General features: G+C 50.9%; 8 protein-coding genes across 8 annotated transcripts; 5 read left to right on the top strand and 3 right to left on the bottom strand.

The window, feature by feature from the left end:
* The first annotated feature begins 18 nt into the window (after nt 1-18).
* BDV17DRAFT_267588 (translation initiation factor eIF2 subunit gamma) lies at nt 19-2,475 on the top strand. The gene is made up of 3 exons (XM_073758378.1): nt 19-836; nt 900-1,886; nt 1,945-2,475. Exons 1-3 carry the CDS (start codon nt 82-84, stop codon nt 1,973-1,975), a joined length of 1,773 nt encoding a protein of 590 aa, XP_073613971.1. The 5' UTR covers nt 19-81; the 3' UTR covers nt 1,976-2,475.
* Nucleotides 2,476-2,650: 175 nt separating this feature from the next.
* Nucleotides 2,651-4,514, top strand: BDV17DRAFT_267585 (zinc metalloprotease). Its single transcript, XM_073758377.1, has 5 exons — nt 2,651-2,701; nt 2,799-2,981; nt 3,045-3,791; nt 3,850-4,042; nt 4,095-4,514. Exons 1-5 carry the CDS (start codon nt 2,687-2,689, stop codon nt 4,325-4,327), a joined length of 1,371 nt encoding a protein of 456 aa, XP_073613970.1. The 5' UTR covers nt 2,651-2,686; the 3' UTR covers nt 4,328-4,514.
* Nucleotides 4,515-4,579: 65 nt separating this feature from the next.
* Nucleotides 4,580-5,134, bottom strand: BDV17DRAFT_292807 (uncharacterized protein; the record flags this gene model as incomplete). Its single annotated transcript, XM_073762449.1, has 1 exon — nt 4,580-5,134. One exon carries the CDS (start codon nt 5,132-5,134, stop codon nt 4,580-4,582), a length of 555 nt encoding a protein of 184 aa, XP_073613969.1.
* A 358-nt stretch (nt 5,135-5,492) lies between these two features.
* BDV17DRAFT_132501 (mitochondrial 54S ribosomal protein bL34m) lies at nt 5,493-6,407 on the top strand. The gene is made up of 2 exons (XM_073754160.1): nt 5,493-5,657; nt 5,749-6,407. The coding sequence occupies exons 1-2, from the start codon at nt 5,593-5,595 to the stop codon at nt 6,125-6,127; spliced, it is 444 nt and encodes a 147-aa protein (XP_073613968.1). The 5' UTR covers nt 5,493-5,592; the 3' UTR covers nt 6,128-6,407.
* A 104-nt stretch (nt 6,408-6,511) lies between these two features.
* Nucleotides 6,512-9,773, bottom strand: BDV17DRAFT_292805 (putative zinc metalloprotease; the record flags this gene model as incomplete). The annotated part of the gene is made up of 3 exons (XM_073762448.1): nt 6,512-6,691; nt 6,756-8,827; nt 8,882-9,773. 3 exons carry the CDS (start codon nt 9,771-9,773, stop codon nt 6,512-6,514), a joined length of 3,144 nt encoding a protein of 1,047 aa, XP_073613967.1.
* Nucleotides 9,774-10,596: 823 nt separating this feature from the next.
* Nucleotides 10,597-14,995, top strand: BDV17DRAFT_282784 (uncharacterized protein; the record flags this gene model as incomplete). Its single annotated transcript, XM_073760257.1, has 6 exons — nt 10,597-10,758; nt 10,831-11,317; nt 11,370-12,375; nt 12,425-13,226; nt 13,468-13,597; nt 13,662-14,995. 6 exons carry the CDS (start codon nt 10,597-10,599, stop codon nt 14,993-14,995), a joined length of 3,921 nt encoding a protein of 1,306 aa, XP_073613966.1.
* A 59-nt stretch (nt 14,996-15,054) lies between these two features.
* BDV17DRAFT_132376 (mitochondrial 37S ribosomal protein uS13m) lies at nt 15,055-16,028 on the bottom strand. Its single transcript, XM_073754159.1, has 3 exons — nt 15,787-16,028; nt 15,680-15,727; nt 15,055-15,612 (listed from the first exon to the last, which is right to left on the bottom strand). Exons 1-3 carry the CDS (start codon nt 15,787-15,789, stop codon nt 15,235-15,237), a joined length of 429 nt encoding a protein of 142 aa, XP_073613965.1. The 5' UTR covers nt 15,790-16,028; the 3' UTR covers nt 15,055-15,234.
* Nucleotides 15,815-17,303, top strand: BDV17DRAFT_132335 (peptidylprolyl isomerase). Its single transcript, XM_073754158.1, has 5 exons — nt 15,815-16,232; nt 16,313-16,390; nt 16,447-16,463; nt 16,527-16,775; nt 16,829-17,303. The coding sequence occupies exons 1-5, from the start codon at nt 16,128-16,130 to the stop codon at nt 17,025-17,027; spliced, it is 648 nt and encodes a 215-aa protein (XP_073613964.1). The 5' UTR covers nt 15,815-16,127; the 3' UTR covers nt 17,028-17,303.
* The last annotated feature ends 888 nt before the right edge of the window (nt 17,304-18,191 follow it).

The raw sequence follows: 18,191 nt of genomic DNA, 5'->3' as shown, positions 1-18,191 counted from the left end.
CAAAAAGAACCTGGAAAAGAAACGCGCCATAATAAATATTTTGGAATATAGCCATAAGAATTAAGGCATGTCACAGAATTGATGCCGTATAGGAGGGAGAAAGCCAGCAACTGCCGGCGGCCACCGCCTGCTCGCTCTCCACTGCACAAATCAACCCCCACTAAACTCGGTGCAGGCCTAAAGATCGTATCGCCTCCGTCGCTCTGCAAAACCAGCAAATTTCATCTAACAAAGGCCCCGACCTCCACGCTCCCACTCCCGTCCTATACTACCCTTTCTCTCAGAGCCCCGTTGTCGAGCGCAATCATGGCTACCAACGGTGATTTCTCAGACGAGGAGTCCCAGCCCGGCTCCCCCATCCTTAATGCCAACGGCCAGGATGAGATCGAAGACCAAGAGCCTCTCGACCAGGAGGAGAAGCCCCTCAAGTCAGCGATGAAGAAGGACTCTTTACCTCCTGTTTCTCAGCCGAAGCGACCAGAGCTCCCGGAGCAGCCCGACCCAGAGACCCTCGACTTGTCTACACTAACTCCTCTGTCGCCCGAAATTATCGCTCGCCAGGCCACGATCAACATTGGTACTATTGGTCACGTCGCTCACGGAAAGTCAACGGTGGTGAAGGCTATCTCAGAGGTTCAGACTGTCCGATTCAAGAACGAGCTGGAACGAAACATCACCATCAAGCTCGGTTACGCCAACGCTAAAATCTACAAGTGCGACAACCCCGCCTGCCCTCGGCCAACATGCTACAAAAGTTATAAGAGCGAGAAGGAGGTTGACCCTCCGTGCGAGAGAGAAGGATGCTCCGGTCACTACCGTCTCCTGAGACACGTTTCGTACGTACCAACCGACCATACTGGTGAGCCACTGGGTGGGCTGCTAACCTAGGACTATTACAGCTTCGTCGACTGCCCCGGTCACGATATTCTCATGAGTACTATGCTGTCAGGTGCCGCCGTCATGGACGCCGCTCTTCTGTTGATTGCCGGAAACGAAACTTGCCCTCAGCCCCAGACCTCCGAGCATTTGGCCGCCATCGAGATCATGAAGCTGAGCCACATCATTATTCTCCAGAACAAGGTCGATTTGATGAGGGAAGACGGAGCCCTGCAGCACTACCAGTCGATTCTGAAATTCATTCGTGGTACCGTTGCCGACGGTTCTCCCATCATTCCTATCTCCGCCCAGCTCAAGTACAACATTGACGCTGTCAACGAGTACCTTGTCTCCCATATTCCTGTCCCTGTCCGTGATTTCACAGCATCCCCTCACATGATGGTCATCCGGTCGTTCGACGTCAACAAGCCCGGTGCGGAGATCGATGAGCTGAAGGGCGGTGTTGCCGGTGGCTCCATCTTGACTGGTGTGCTGAAGTTGGATGACGAGATCGAAATTCGACCTGGTCTCGTCACCAAGGATGAGAATGGCAAGATTCAGTGCCGTCCTATCTTCTCCCGGGTTGTGTCGCTCTTTGCCGAGCACAATGACCTGAAGTTTGCTGTCCCTGGTGGATTGATTGGTGTCGGTACTCGTGTTGACCCTACGCTTTGCCGTGCCGATCGTCTGGTCGGTTTCGTTCTCGGTCACCGTGGACGCCTGCCCGCCATCTACACTGAGCTCGAGGTCAACTACTTCCTGCTTCGCCGACTTCTCGGTGTCAAGACCGCCGACGGCAAGCAGGCTAAGGTTGCTAAGCTGGCTAAGAATGAGGTTCTCATGGTCAACATTGGTTCCACTGCCACCGGTGCCAAGGTGGTTGGTGTCAAGGCTGATGCTGCTAAGCTGAGCCTGACCAGCCCGGCTTGTACTGAAGTTGGCGAGAAGATCGCCATCAGTCGAAGAATCGACAAGCACTGGCGTTTGATTGGTTGGGCCAACATTGTCGCGTAAGTTGTGACCGCCCTACAGTTCCCTTCTAAGATTAACTTCACTAACTCCAACCAGTGGTAACACCCTTGAGCCCATCGTCAATTAAAGCAAGGCCACTTGATGGCGAATTCAGGTCAGGCGTCACGAGGGGATTGCGAAGGAGAGAGGTCACAGCCGCCGGGGGTTCTCGGTGGACAGCTTCAATGTGGGGAAGGCGTTGAGGTGATAAATGAGCACGTCACACGTCATTTCTATATAGTGAACGCTTGAAGGACTCCTTGTCACTTCCTCTGCCCGCTGGCCTCGAAGACAAGTACGCGTGGGGCTGATGCAGGTACGCCCGCTGAAGGTTCGCGAAAACGTGCGCTATCTTTCTGGTGGGCGAGTCGGTTGACGAGAGGACGATAAGGATGAAGTAGAGGCGACCACTTCTTTTGACGAGAGTTATGACGCTGTTTTGTCTGGGGGTGGGAAAAAACTTGTTTATATTGTGCCTATCGCATTCTTGATTTCGACTTGTACCTATGGACAGTTAGACGAGCTACCACGGGGATTACGAAATGCAACGAACTTGAATAAGACTAATACATCTATGCTCTTTTGTAATGGTTATCTCATTTGCTGATGGTTCTCACTTAATGAGACAACCTTGAATTTTGTAGATAACTAGGTATCGAGATTCTATAGTTGTATGGATGATCTGCGGGCGGGTGACTAATAAAGCCGCGGCTTTCTATGTTATAAGCTGTCCTTTGTTCCGCCCTGATATCGACACAACACCTTGCAACACTCCTGCTGTCGTACTGCCAGTTTCAGGATGTGGATCCTCGACGTGAGTTCCCTGTCTATGATGCTTTCTGGTTTCAAGGCGCCATGCAGATGATTTCGAAGGAAAACGCCGAATCGTTACTGACGATTGTCGCTTCTAGCAATTGGCGCGTCTTCTGGACCGCCCCCTCTTTCCTTGGAAGAACGTCCTCGTCGGCTTCTCGCTAGGCCAGTTCATACTTGAAGGGCTTCTATCATTCCGTCAATACAAGGTTCTGCAGCGAATCAAGGCTCCAAAGGTGCTCGAAAACGAGGTCTCTCAGAAGGTTTACGATCAAAGTCAGGTAGGTACCCGCGTCTTCGAAACAGCTGTCCAGACCGGCTGACTTTCTTTGTCACTCGCGTAGGCATACGGTCGCGCAAAAGCAAAGTTTGGTTTCATCTCCGGTTTATATGGTCAAATTCAGAACCTTGCGTTCATCTACGGCGATGTCCTTCCCAAGCTATGGGGAGTCAGCGGTCTCTTGTTGGCGCGATACCTCCCGGCTTCGTTCCAGGGTGAAATCACGCAGACGCTCCTGTTCATTTTTGGGTTTAATCTGATTAGCACTGTTCTCTCGCTCCCGGTCTCTTACTACAACACGTTTGTGCTTGAGGAGAAGTTTGGCTTCAACAAGCAAACTGTCGGTCTCTGGGTCTCTGATATGCTTAAGGGTCAAATGCTGGGCATTGTTTTGGGCACGCCTATCATCAGCGCTGTGCTCAAGATTGTCCAGAAGACTGGTACCTCGTGCTTCTATTACCTCTGGCTCTTTGGTGTCTTCGTTCAGGTTTTCGCTATTACCATCTACCCCATTGTCATCCTGCCCCTGTTTAACAAGCTGTCTCCTCTTGAACCCGGCGCTATTAAGACTGGCGTTGAGAACCTGGCCAAGAAGCTGAACTTCCCGCTTCAGGAATTGCATGTGATTGATGGCAGCAAGCGCAGTGCGCACAGCAACGCGTACTTCTACGGTCTCCCCTGGAAGAAGCACATTGTCATTTACGACACCTTGATTGAGAAGAGCGAGCCCGAGGAGGTTGTTGCCGTACTGAGCCACGAGCTGGGCCACTGGAGTCTTAGCCACACCACAAAACTCTTCGGCATTGCCCAAGTACGTTCTCTTTCTCCGCGTTGGCAAGCGTCAAGAACTCATAGCTAACTTATCCTAGTTTCACATGTTCTACATCTTCGCGCTCTTCTCAGCCTTCGTGAACAACCGGTCTCTTTACCAGTCATTCGGATTCCACAGCGAGCAGCCTATCATGATTGGATTCCTTCTTTTCTCTGACGCCCTTGCTCCTATGGATGCTGTTGTCAAGCTTCTGATGAACATTCTTAGCCGCAAGTTTGAATTCGAAGCTGGTATGTTCTCTTACCGCAAAGACCTCTCATTATGGGAGCTGACAATACATAGATGCATTTGCCGTGAACCTTGGATACTCTAAGGAACTCTCCCAGTCTCTTCTCAAGCTTCAGATCCAGAACCTGAGTACTATGGATGCCGACTGGATGTATGCCAGCTACCACTACTCTCACCCTATCCTTCCCGAGCGCCTCAAGGCTCTTGGTTGGGAAGGCGGAAAGGTTACGGACTTCAAGAGCGGAGACAGCGAAAAGCCTGTCAAAGCTGGCGACCGGGAACTCTAAGCGGTTACACGATTGACTAAAGTTTTCATCTGTGGTCCTTGACCGATTTCTCTGGTTCGGAGATGGGCTTTTACACTGAGAAAGCGAATTTTGGATATCAAACAATGTGTTAGTCGTGAAGACAAACGAACGAGCCAAAACACGTCCTTAAGTCACTGAAATAAAGCAATCAAACTTGTAACCCTAATTCTATTACCAACAATGCGCCTGTATGCTTTTGAAACCCGTGATTAGAATCGCAAGACCAAAACCCTACTCATCCTCCCCCTTCAACTTCGCCTTCTTCTCAGCTTTCCTCCGCTCCTTTTTCAACCGCTTCCTCTCCTCCTTATCCAAAGTCCCAGTCTCACCCTCCCCCTGCCCATCAACCCCATCCACATCCATCCCAGTAACCTCCTCCCCACTCCTCACATTAACCTCATCATTCTCCATTCCCTGCTCCTGCTCAAACTGTTTCTTATCCTCCCACCCCGCCTCCACACCCCCAATCCCACCCTGCGCCTGCGCCAGTGCCTGAGCCTGCTTCGCCCCCTTCTTCATCTCCGCAATCGCCAAATCTCGCCCCAGTACTTCCCCCGCAAGCCCCGCCTGCACGCGCTTCAGGTTATGCAGGATGATGTTTGGTGCTGCGGCGGTTGTGCGCGAGACGGGGCCGTGCTCGCTTATTCCGGCGTTTGGTTGTAGGGCTGGGTCGGTTGCTGCGCGGTCTAGATATGCGGCTAGGAAGTCGTGCGCTGTGCTTTGTGGTATGGGGGTGCTGGTGAGGATTGTTGTTGGGGGGAGGGGTGTCGGTTCCTGGGTGGACATTTTGGGCGAATGTGTTTTCTTGTTTTATCTTGCAGGTTGGATTTGAGAGTGGTGATTTGAGATGTTGGGGTGTGGTCCTTAGATAACTTTGTAAATGCGGCGTGGGAGGTTTGGAATTTATGGAATACGGGGGAGATAAGCGCGGACTTTTAACGGAAGCCAGTAGCGTATATTCGTGCAGCTGATGCAGTCCCCAGTTGATTGATCCCCCGGAAATCTGAGTGGTGTTGTATAGAATAGGTAGTGTTGTTGCGGACTTCGAAAAAAAAGTTCAATGTCGGAGGTGGCCCGTGCACGCCGGCGCCGACTGCAGTTGATCTCCGAATTTTGACGCTTCACCAAACAGCCATCCGACTCCGGGGTACCGTACCATCTCACCCTGTCGCGCTTCGAGATTCTTTATTCCTCGCCTTTCACACATCCTTTCGTCTAAGGCTTTCCGATAGCATCAAGCAACCATGCTCTGCCTCCGGTGCAGGGCCATCCCCTCGGCTCTCAGGACAGCTACGGCCTCAGTATCCAAGTACGTCCCGTCCCGGTCCAATCCAGTCCCAGCAGCCTCAACCTCTAATCTATATTTATGATCAAGCAAATACTAACAAACCGCACCATAGACAAGCAACCCTCACCAGCCCATTCGCGCGCGCGTCAGCGTCCCAATTCCAACTCAAGCCCCAATCCCGCCTCTTCTCCCTCGCAACAACCACAACCACCCGCCCGACTCTCTTCTCCTCTCTTCGAATCCAAACACAGCAACCCACATCCCTCCTCTCCAACTCCAACTCCAACCCTGTAACTTCCGTGCTCTCGCTCTCACAGCAGTCTCGCTCCTTCTCAGCGAGTACGTCCCTGGCCGGCAAGCGCGACACGTATAACCCCTCGCGCCGGGTGCAGAAACGCCGCCATGGATTTTTGGCCAGGCTGAAGTCGAAAGGCGGACAGAAGATTTTGATTCGGCGGAGGGCTAAGGGGAGGAAGAGTTTGAGTTGGTGATTTCCTTGGTTTCTTTCGTTCTTTTGTTGTGTTGGACTGGGTTGTGGAGGATAGGTTCAAAACATGCCATGTGCGCTGAAGATATTCCAAACCAAAATCAGGGGCGGGAATTGAATGTCATTGGGAATGAGGCTTGTTGTTTGTCCTCTTTGTATCATATCGTATGTTATTATAGAATATACTACTCGTGCGCTGAGTCTGGTTCTAGATTACGTGGTGGGCGATGCTTGAATTGTACAGCTTCAGGGCATGATTATGAGAATCAAGACGGACAGCTCGTCTATCATTACTAAATTCATAGGCATGATTAATTCTATACAGAATTACTGTCCTCCGCCGGACCTTACCGTACTAACAGCACTCCGAGTCATCATAGCATTAGCATCACTCATCATCTGACTCTTCTTCTGAGCCGGATTCATCCTCGTCGTCTGAGTCTTCATCATCGTCATCGTCGTCATCTCCGCTCCCGTCTCCAACCTTGAGTCCGTAGTCGTCCTCGAATTCCTTGAGTGGTTGCACCTTGGGAGAGAACCCAGATGCCTTCAGGCCATTCGCGATTGTCTGATTGAGTGGTCAGTATTACATTCTTGAGGTTTCATATGTTAAAGAATAAACGTAGACATACCTCTTCAAGCACAGTCGTGCAGGTGATAACAATATTCGCCGTCTCAGGAGCAAACAGCGGAAGGATGATTTCCCGCAGCGCCTTCTTGACATCCTCAACACTAATGTCACGAACAGCGTGGAGTATTCTCTCTTTGTAGTCGGAAGGCAAGGCGCGCACGACCTGTCGGATAAAGCTGCCCTGGGCCGCACTGGCGGTGGTCACTTGCTCATTCGCGAAGCTGACAACAATGCTGCTAATCGCGCCCTCGAACATCAAGGGGTCAAAGGGCTCCTTCCCGGAAAGATGGGCCTCGACGATCTCCTTGCTTGATTCAAAGGCCTTGTGGGCATTTGGCGAGCGGTAGACGTCAAAGTTCACGAATCCGGTGTCGATGTTGTATGCGAAGTTTGTGCCGTAGGCCAGACCCTTGCCGCGGACGGCAACCCAGAGAGGTCCCTCGACGGCATTCATGTACGCGATTGCTACTAGCAAGGCTGGGAGGTTGGGGTCGTCATACGCATCGAGACCCCGTGCCGTGGCGTAGGCGAAGGATGAATCGATGGTCGGCATGGGGACGACGTACGCTTCCCCGCCTAGGTTCTGGCCTGCTGGACTGAGTAGTTCCCTTCTGACTGTGATGGGCTTCAAAGGCTTGCTGGCACCCAATTGCTCGACAAATGGCTTCCAGGTGGAGACTGGATTAGGCAGTTTTTCGAGATCGGCGATGACCAAGATTCGGATGTTCTCGAACTGGAAGAGAGCATTTCTGATCTCCTCCATACATGCAACAACCATTTCCGGCTCCTCGGCGAGTTGACGTTTGATCTTCTTGAGGTATCGCGCCTTCACTAGAGTGCTGCGGGCGCGGACAATAGACTCCGCCGCATAGTGAACCATGACGTGGACGGCAGCAAGCATGTCGTCGCCACTGCGCTTAGCATCAGGAACATCGGAAAGAAGTCTGCTTGTGATTGTACGCAGCCTCTTAATGTCAAAGACCGACTTCCACGAAAGCTCCTGCAGCCAAGCAATCGCGGTGCTGTACTGCTCGAGCTCGACCTGGAATGAGATACGCAGCATTTCCGAGTTGCCCAGAGCTCTGGCGCCTTCAATAGAATACCCCACGGTGTCCCGTTCCAACTCGACGACAACTTGTTCAAAGTTGATTATCTTGCCATCGCGCATGACAGGAAGGTTGAAGAAGGCTTCCGTGTAAACGGACAAAAGAGGACGCAGTTGCACAGGCACAGACTGTGCTGAGATGAGGACAGACAATTGAACAAAACTGCTGGGAATGTGCTCGAACTGTATGAACGCGGGCAAGTCTGACCCATCAGCATCCACGATCTGCTGAGCTTTGTTGTTCGGGCGGCCAAGCTGAAGAGCAGCCCCAGACCTAGCTGTTGTTGTCTCTATGAAATGGATAGACTCAATCCCAGGGATCTTAAAGCGCTCGAGCATCTCCTTCGGAATTTCCTTGTCGTTTTCAGCCTTTGCTTTTTCGAGCTTCTCAGCTAGCTTTTTCAAGCCATCCTCACCCAACTTCTTCTTTTGCGCGGCAACCCGAGCTTCTTCCTCCTTCTTCAGAGTGTCGGACATTTTGGAGGACGGAGTTCCCAGAATAGTGACATGAGGAGCGTCCGAGATCCATTTCTTGATGAAATTGCGCCAGTCGTCCTGAGTCCATTTCTCCAGAGTATCATACTCTTTCAGCGAAGTGACATCTAGCAAAGTCGAGCCATCCTTCTTTCCAAAGAGGAAATCTGAGATGACATACTCTGCGAACGATGAAGCGGAGCTTTCAGTGGAGAACTTCCATGTCCGTTTTTGGCGGTCGATGCATTCTTGCAAGTACTTCATGTCAAGATCCTTGTTCATCGCATCCTTTAGGACTTCAAAGAATCGCTGCTCAACTTGAGCCAGCTTTTCCGTCTCCACACTGGTCAATGTGAAACGAATCTCGAGGCTAGGACGGTCGTCAGTAGCATAGTACACAGCACTTGCAAGCTGCTCTTTCTCAACAAGGATGTTGTCCAAAAGCGACGCTGAAGAGCCAGCCAAGTACAGTAGGGTAACATTGACAGCACCGGCTACGGAGTTGTTAGTACTCGTTCATAATGACATTGAGACTAAGGATGACCTACTTTGCACGGGATCGGTGCAATCAGGACCTAGGAAACGGATTTCCAATTCTCCGTAAGTCTCGTCCTCCTCGGGAAATTCCACAGTTTTGACCACTGACTGCGACAACGGAGGAGCTTGGTTTGAGTCAACCCAAGGTCGCTTGAATGGCGAATCTGGACTTGGAATAACATCAAGAATGGTGTCTTCAAACCTATCGAGCTGCTCCAGCAAGTCGACATGGTCAACCTCGCCGGTGATGATTAGGCACAGGTTCTTGGGTTGGTACATTTCACGGTGGAAAGCCCTGATTCTCTCCGCCGTAAGGACCCGCAGCTGCTCCATCATTCCCCCGGTTTCGTAACGAAAACCTACACCTTCAGGATAGGTCAACCGTCGTGCTTCAAGGTCAATAAGCTCGGCAGCATTGTTCTGGACTCCTTGCATTTCCGAGTACACCACACCGGCATCATTACCAGTGCCATCGATATGGTGAACCTCGGTATAGCAGCCTTCATCCGTTAATGTTGGAGCAATGACATGCTCCAGATAGACGGGTAACATGCGCGAGAAGGCTTCCCAGCCCGCCGTGTCCAAGGTATACGCCGTATGATCGGTGGCAGTCCACGCATTGGTATTTGAGTAGAATCGCGTGGCAAGTTTGTCCAGGCAACCCTTGTACCGATAGTTCCGCGACCCCATGAAGATCAGATGTTCCAGGGTGTGAGGAGCGCCGGAGTCATCAAGAATCTCTGTCGCTAGGACAAAATAGCCGTTCACTTTAGGACCTTTCTGATCAATGACGACCACCGTCATCCCGGTTCGTTGTGATTCATATTGGACGAACTCGCTGGGCGAGTAGTCTGGCTTGAATTTCTGGAGTAGCTTGAAGTGACTAGTCCGAACCGCGGGCATTTTTGCGTGTTGGGCGACGGGTCTTCGAATATAATATTAAGGGAAACTTTAGGCGCTGCAGACGTTTTAGAAAAGAGAAATCTGTGAGAGAAATAGACTAGTCAGTTGAGTATAGGACAAGACTTTGAGTCTATACGCAAGAATGGAATTCAAACTAAGCTAGCAAGCAGATACTGTCAAGAGAGTAATCGCAAGGCTGTAAAAGGCGAGGGTTCTCTAAGCAAATACATATGCGATAGCATCAAGCCTCGGCACAATCATGGCCAACATGCAAGGCAGACCAAAGAACGCTCTCAAGATGTCATGTCACAAACTCACATAGATCGAGCAAGTAGAGTTAAGGCTAGGTTTTGTTATAGAAAACCGGCCAGCACGGTGAACTCTGATAACGACTGGCGTTTCTTCTGCTGTCGAGGACGATTGCTGTATAGAGGGGTTCTCGAACTGGGGTAGAGTAGTGTGGAGTGCAGCTGTGGTACCGTTGATCGATCAAACCACCATTCCAACGGGCTTGGCTATATAATCCGTTTGGAGTACTTGAGAGCAAAATCCACAGGTTCTAGTGTTTCGAGACCTTTGAAATGATTATCGAGGGAGGTGAAAGAGCCCCTCCATGAGGCACAAAATCCACTTTGTTAGAGGGAAGGCGGTCAGGAAGCTCCGCACCCACATGGCCGGGAGCTTGTTTATGGTTCCCTCTCCGTTGGTGGCATGTCGGAGCGAGTTACTGCCTATCTATTACTGGGGACAAAACTTGTTGCTCCTCATTCATGGTTCAGTTCTGAGAAATTGCGCGATCCCAACGTGAAGGACACGATTCAATATGTCAGCCCAGCCAGCGGAGACCGAGATATGCAACGTGGTCCTAGACTTCGCTGCTGAGGGCACATATCCGGACACGGAGAAGGTCGTGGCAGCTGAATTTCCGCTATCAGCCCTTTCGAAAGAGCTTGAGCTCATAACGCAGGCTAGAGACCAGGTGGAGGTATGCGGCTATTGCTCGTGTTGAACTTCTCATGTCTGTAGTCCGTTGACGACATGCTGACCCTCCGGTTAGACAGAAATCAGCTCGTTGAGTCAGGACAACAAGTTCGATGTTGATGATTGGATTTCCCAAGCAAAGCAACTTCACGCAGACCTGGAACGCTCGCGGCTGACGGCGCGGGAAATCGTTAAGCAACATGAGAACACAAGGCCTCTACAACTGAAGGTTGAGGATGCAGCCGCGAAGGTTAGGCTAGTCGAGAAGGAAATTGTATTCAATCAAGCTGTGGCAAAAACGCTGGAGGAGGTCCAGAGACTCTGCCAACAACTCGATGCCACAAGAGCCCTCTGTCAAGACGGTCATGTTACGGCTGCGATTGATAATCTTGAAGCAATCGAACATGCAATTAGCCTGGACAGCTGCTTCCGGAATACTAATGCAATGGCCATTATATCGGAGAAAGTCGCCGCTATACGACGAGAAATTGTCGATTTTCTACGTAATCAATGGAACAAGGCCCTCAAATTTGACTACAAGCAGGGAAAACTGTCAATTTCCGGTATGTATACACCGTGACTCGCGGTTCTGAGGAAACTGCTAATATGGGACAGGAAATACATTGGAAGTAATCATATCGGCTTTGACTCGTATGGGTGAGCTTACTGCAGCAGTCGACGGGTTTCAAAAGGACTTTTTCCTCGCCATCATCGATCCAATACTACTTCCTAGCTCGGATGGCTATAGCCATAGTGTCCACGTTGAAGAGTCGTCAGTTTCTGTTGATTCCCAGTCAACCCCGGCCACAGTTGCGGATGTCCTAGAACGTATTCTTCAAGCGCTCGGCTTTGTTCGCCTGTTTCTACCCACATCCATCTTGGATTCCCTTTCCAAATCATTCATCCCCGCAGTTTCATCGAATATCATATCTCACTGGCTTCCAACTGCGATACCTACTGAGCTTGAGGGCCTGGGTGAATTTGAAACCACCTTGAACCAGATCCTCCAGTTCACCCAGTCTATAGAGTCGTTCGGTTGGCATGGTCAAGAAGAACTTGTTTCGTGGGCTAAACAAGCGCCTCGCTTATGGCTGACTAGACGGAGAGTTGATTCACTGGACCAAGTTCGCAAGGTGCTTTCGGCCAGTAAATGGGACTCGCGGCAGGTGGAGAGGGTCGAAAAAAGGCAGGTGTCTGAAACAGATGAGGTCTTGTTGGAAAACTCTACTTCGGATGAATGGGATGCCGGCTGGGATGACGACAAAGAAGGAGAGCCTCAAAATAATGCCGATGAAGATGTTAGCGCATGGGGATTAGATGATGACACGGACAACCCACAGGCTATCAAACCTGACACTGCTTCGAACTCTGACGACGACGAAGCCAATGATGCTTGGGGTTGGGCAGAGGACGATGATGATGAAGAACAACCTCCGACAGAGCATACCAAGCCGGGGAAAGCAGCCACAGCTCAACCAACCAACGACAATGAAGCTGAAACCCACGCCAACCACAAGGAGATAACGTTGAGGGAACATTACACGATCACCGATGTGCCTGGTTCTGTCCTGCAAATCATCAAGCAGCAGGTCTCGGACTCTGAGACCATATCGAAACCTACGTACGCCCCAAAATAAACCAACTCTTACCCAGCTAACACCATAATCTAGGCAATCTAGTACACTCGTTTCCTCTTCCGGGGCCGCCCTCCTTGCCCTTCCAACCCTAATTCTTGCCATGTTCAAGGCGACGGCACCGTCTTTCTATGGCCTCAAGCTTAATGCTGGCCAAATGTACCTCTACAATGACAGCTTATATCTTGCAGACCAAGTGCGCCAAGTCGCAAACGATAAAGAACTCTCAAGGCTTCATGACGATGTCGAAGCACTAGAGAAATTTGGCAAACTGGCCTACAGCAAAGAGATGCAGACACAACGAACCATTGTCACCGATTTGTTAGACGGGGCGCAAGGTTTCAGTCAATGCTCGGAACAGCCTTTCCTTGGCGAGTGCGAAAACGCCGTAGCCGCAACGGTGGATCGGGTACGCGATGTCTACAAGCAATGGCAACCCATCCTTTCGCATTCCGCGCTTCTTCAAGCTATAGGGTCTTTGGTATCGACAGTTACCGAGAAGATCATTATCGATATTGTGGATTTGGGTGACATATCCGAGTCCCAGTCCCAGAAACTGGTGTCCTTCTGCAATCAGTTATCGAAGCTAGAAGATCTCTTTCTGCCTGAAAGTTCAGAAGATGCTGAACCGGTACCCATGACCGCTGTCTATGTCAGGAACTGGCTCAAATTCCAGTACTTGATCAACATCCTGGAAAGTTCTCTGGCCGACATCAAGTTCCTGTGGACAGAGGGAGAGCTGTCTCTTGAATTCTCGGCGGATGAGGTCATCGACTTGATAGAGGCTCTCTTCGCAGAGTCCGACTACAGGCGGAAGGCTATTGCGGAGATCAAGCGAGTATCTAGGGGATTGTAGTGTACATAGGACATTTTCTTAAGGCATCCGATTCTTGTGATCTTGCCGGAGCCTAGATTCAAGTAGTACGCGGGGAATCTTTCGCACTTGGCGCAAGTGGCCGAATCGCCCGCCGTAATTTTTTTCCTCTCGCCAAGCGGAGATTTTTCTGTCTCTGCCCGCGAATGCGCAGGCATTGATCCCGGCATTGATACATCTACTTTGCTGAATCTAACATTTGGAGATGGATACTAACCAGGACTCTGCGGCGGCCTCGTCGCAAGCTGCTCAGCGACAAGTGCGCGTGCAGCTCACCAGTCAACAAGAAGACATTGCACTGCCTGACAACACAGGCCCAATCCTAGTTCCTACAGGTCAGCTCGTTTGGCATGTTTTCAGACTGACCCTAATGGTATACTGATGCCTCGCTGGTTATAGGCTTAAAGCGATACGCCCTTTCGACGTTGGTGAATAACCTTTTGAGCAATGACAAGCCCATTCCATTCGAATTTCTTATCAACGGACAATTTCTCCGAACTTCGATTGACGAATACCTGACAGCGAACGGTATATCGGCAGAAACCACTCTAGAGATTGAATATGTTCGAGCCTTAATACCGCCGTTACATATCGCTTCTTTCGAGCACGATGACTGGGTGAGCTCTGTTGATGTGCTTTCTGCGTCCTCGCGCGCTGCGACAGGCTCAAGTGCGATCTCGCAAGGCCAGGAGCGCATTCTATCTGGAAGCTACGATGGCCTTTTGCGAGTGTGGAACATGTCTTCCCAAGTAATCGCAACCTCGCCAGCGCCGACCGACGGCGGACACACTTCCTCAATCAAAGCCGCAAATTTCATCTCACCAAGCACGATTGTGTCGGCTGGCCTTGATCGAACGGTTCGATTATGGAAGTACTCGGAAAGCGAAGATGGATTTTCAGGAAAGCTTGCTCCGCAACTAGAGCTTTACGGACACAAGTCAGGTATCAACTCGTTGGCCGTACACGCACCCTCAAATCGTATCCTCTCAGCCTCAGCGGACCACAGCGTCGGTTTTTGGTCGACGAAGAAGGCAGACGCTCCCGCTGCCCCCGAGAACCTGCTTCCATCAGCTGCCTCGAGGACATCTAAAAGGAGAAAACTGAACGCCGCTGTGAGCGTCTCACAACGCGGTCCTTTGGCCCTACTATCATCCCATACGGCACCCGTCTCGGATGCAATCTTCGACGCCAATGATTCGACTGTTGGTTACTCAACGTCTTGGGATCATTCGCTGCGTACGTGGGATCTTGTCACCGCAGCCCTAGTAGATACACGAACGACGTCCCATTCCCTCCTTTCGCTCCAGCACCTTCCCGATCACAATCTCCTCGCCACCGGTACATCCGCCCGCCACATCACTCTCATAGACCCGCGCGCATCGGCGGCGACGATCTCCGCCATGACACTCCGAGGACATACGAATGCTGTGGTTTCTCTAGCCCGCGACCCGAACAGCACATACGGGCTCATCAGTGGAAGTCACGACGGTACATGTCGCATCTGGGATTTGCGTGCTACAAAAACAGACAAGGGCGGAGCCGTTGGCGAGAGCGTGTACTCCATTTCGCGGAAGAGCTTGGAGGAAGAGGGCAAGGCAAACAGCAAACGTGTGGGTGGAGAGGGCGTCAAAGTGTTTAGCGTGTGTTGGGATAGGGAAGTGGGTATAGTGAGCGCTGGTGAGGACAAGCGAATCCAAATCAATCGCGGCGAAGGTGTTCTTTCTTCCAGCTAGTCGAGCTACATATACAGGTTTTGGCGTTGCATATAATCAAAAGTTCAATACAAGCTTAACCCGAAGGCTCTTTGCATCTAGAAACAAGGTCCCGTTCATATAGTACATTCCATCAAATCCTAGGGGAATCAAACTCTCAATAAAATACATTTAATACAACGCCATGCCATGCCCTGACACTATACATGAACCAGCCAGCCGTCACAGCCGAGCCAAGCATCCAGAACTCAACATCCTGCTTATAGTCGTCTCTCGACACGGTTGAGCTTGTAAGCAGTTTTGTTCTGTATCGCAAGCGTCAGATACCTAATCCATTCTCCAAACTTCAATAGGAATATGAATAAACCAACCTGACACCTCGTCCTCTGTCCTCTAACCGGCAAACCCAGCGCATGGCGCCGACCGCGGTACGTACCAGTATCCTTCAGCCGCTTGATGTTATCAAGGACCGATCGCCGGAGGTCATTCTCAATCTTCATTTCCGAAAGCATGGCCGTGAGGTCAAGGACTTGCTTGTTCGCTAGCTCGCCGACTTTGCATGTTGGATGGATGTGGAAGCGGGATAGGATGCGCGCGGAGACTTGGGGACCGACACCGAAGAAGCTTTGGAGGGATTTCTGTATGAGCGAAGCTGGTTAGTCGAGTTGGGAGTGGTTTGAGGTTGAGGCGGGATGGAGGTCTTGCCTTGACGAGTTCCCGCTCGCCGAAGTTGCGGCCTAGAATGAAAATAGGCTGGTTTTATATTAGATTTGCAGACAGAAAGGTGAAATAGGGATTGGAGTGAAGCGTACCATTTTTACTGCTGTTGTCGCCTGACTCTCTTCTTGACTGACTGGTTTCGTTCCTGTTGCCCGGATGTTGTCAGTGGGTGAGGAGAGAAAATCAGTCTCGCAACAGCGTTCTTCCGGTTTTATATCCTGTATTTTCACAACAGCCTCAAGGCCTTCTCCAGCTTTGCTGGGCAGATCAGCCAAGCTTGCGTTATACAATTGAAAAATACCCTGGGCCTTCCCGGAAACGGTATAGCTCCCTGATAACGCAAGCTGTCCTCCGCCATATTTGAGTTTCAGAACCTCCCCTGTTCCCCAACTCACCCCTCATTCTATCATCGAAGGATTGAGGAATTGCAACAATGGCAAGCATCAAGAACCTCTTCTTTTCTTTCTTCTTGGTCCTGGCTCTCGGGCTGGCTCTCGTTCATGCCAGTGAGCCGCGTGGACCTAAGATTACCAACAAGGTGAGTGAGCTCGTCTTTGGCGCTGGGCAGGGCTTCAACGCCTTTTGTCGGTCGAGTGGCTAATGTACTTGATTCTATAGGTCTACTTTGACATTGAATATGGTGATGAGGCCTTGGGTCGAATCGTCCTCGGTCTGTATGGCAAGACCGTTCCTGAGGTAATTATCCATCGCATTTGCACTCAGTGCCATGACTTGCTAATTAGTGTCTGTAGACCGCTGAGAACTTCCGGTACAACCTTCTATGGTGACCCCGACTCACATGCTTTCCTTCATTACTGACGATATATCCTAGTGCCCTTGCTACTGGTGAGAAGGGCTTTGGTTATGAAGGATCCACTTTCCACCGTGTCATTCCCCAGTTCATGATCCAGGGTGGTGACTTCACCAGGGGTGATGGTACCGGTGGAAAGTCCATCTACGGCGCAAAGTTCAAGGATGAGAACTTCAAGCTGAGGCACACTAAGAAGGGTGTTTTGAGCATGGCCAATGCCGGCAGGGACACCAACGGCTCTCAGTTCTTCATCACCACCGCTATCACTTCGTAAGTTCCTTCAATTATGATTGACCTGGACTTTACACTGACTATCTATGCAGCTGGCTTGATGGCAAGCACGTCGTTTTCGGCGAGGTTCTTGAAGGCTATGACATTGTCGAGAAGATCGAGAGGGTCCCCACCGGCTCTGCTAACAAGCCCACCAAGGCCGTCAAGATCGCCAAGAGTGGTGAGCTTGAGTTCAAGGCTGAGCCCAGCGCGGAGGAGGGCGATAAGAAAGGTAGCCACAACGAGCTATAGAGCACTTCCCGGCTCCCTACCCGCCGTATGATGCTCGATGCTGATGGGTTGTAATATCGAAAGCCGAGCCGAGCAGCCAACCGTCCGGACCGTCCCAGGTAGCCGAGCAGCCAACTACCACTGACCATAGCTCTATGTTCCCTAGATTTGCGATGTTCCTCGTGGTTACTGGTGCGGTTGTGCTTCTCGTGAAGAACAGAAGGAAGATCAAGAGCTACTACGGACAAGACGAGGAAAAGGCGAAGAACTTTGTCTAAGACTAAGTCATACAATTCATACAGAGTACATAGTTTGTGCGCCTATCATACGATACTAACCTGTAGACATCATACTACTCCGTACGGAGGACATGCTTACAACGTTAGCGACATCTCATATCTCCCCATATCCACAGCCTGACACGGGCGGCAACCTAGTCACGTGCCATAGGCTTGGTGGCAAGCTGGGGTACGACGTATTCATCATAAGTTAGAATTAGATCTTGAATCTTGATCCTGTCGGGCAAAGGAAGACTTGGCTGGCGACTTGTTACACATATAGCCTTGCATTGTATGTTTGGATGGGGCGCAGGGGCAGTACAACTCCAAGCCATGTACTCTGGTACAACAAGCCCTAGGGTCTACATCAGTACGGAGTCAACAGGGTCAGGGTCAAGAGCGGATCGCCAAAATGGAGGGCATCTCTTCGGGGGCTCAGGGCTTCCAAACGATCTGAAGAAGAAAGCACAGTCAAGTAAATTCTTGGACAAGGCGTGGCCAGTCCTGGGTCGCTTTCGCGGAGATTTGATTGGCAGTCCGGCCTTTTGGCGGTGGAGTTGCGATTTTACACTCCGCCGCGGGCGTTTTTGCCATCGTTTTACAGCTGGTCGAAGAAAAAAAAAATCATCACGGCCACTGGCCATCACTACCCAGACTCTGGTGAAGGCAATTTGAACCAGCAGAGACTCGTAGCCATACAGTAACACCGAATACCTGCCCGTAGTGCCCACTGGCGGCAATTTAATACGCTGTTGAGCAACTCGAGGTCTGACTGTCACAGTCACTGACACTTGCGGACTAAGCCTTTCTTGCCTCCTCTCCTCCCACAAACCTTCTTGCTCGCTTTTCTTCTTCCCTCTTCATCCTCCCTCCACTCAATCCTCCCTTCTTCTCCAGAACTTCCTAA

The sequence above is a fragment of the Aspergillus undulatus genome, assembly GCF_047715775.1.
Source record: "Aspergillus undulatus strain CBS 261.88 unplaced genomic scaffold BDV17scaffold_36, whole genome shotgun sequence".
NCBI classification, from domain to species: domain Eukaryota; kingdom Fungi; phylum Ascomycota; class Eurotiomycetes; order Eurotiales; family Aspergillaceae; genus Aspergillus; species Aspergillus undulatus.
Note: the sequence above shows the minus strand (reverse complement) of the source record. Positions and strands in the feature narration are given on the sequence as shown.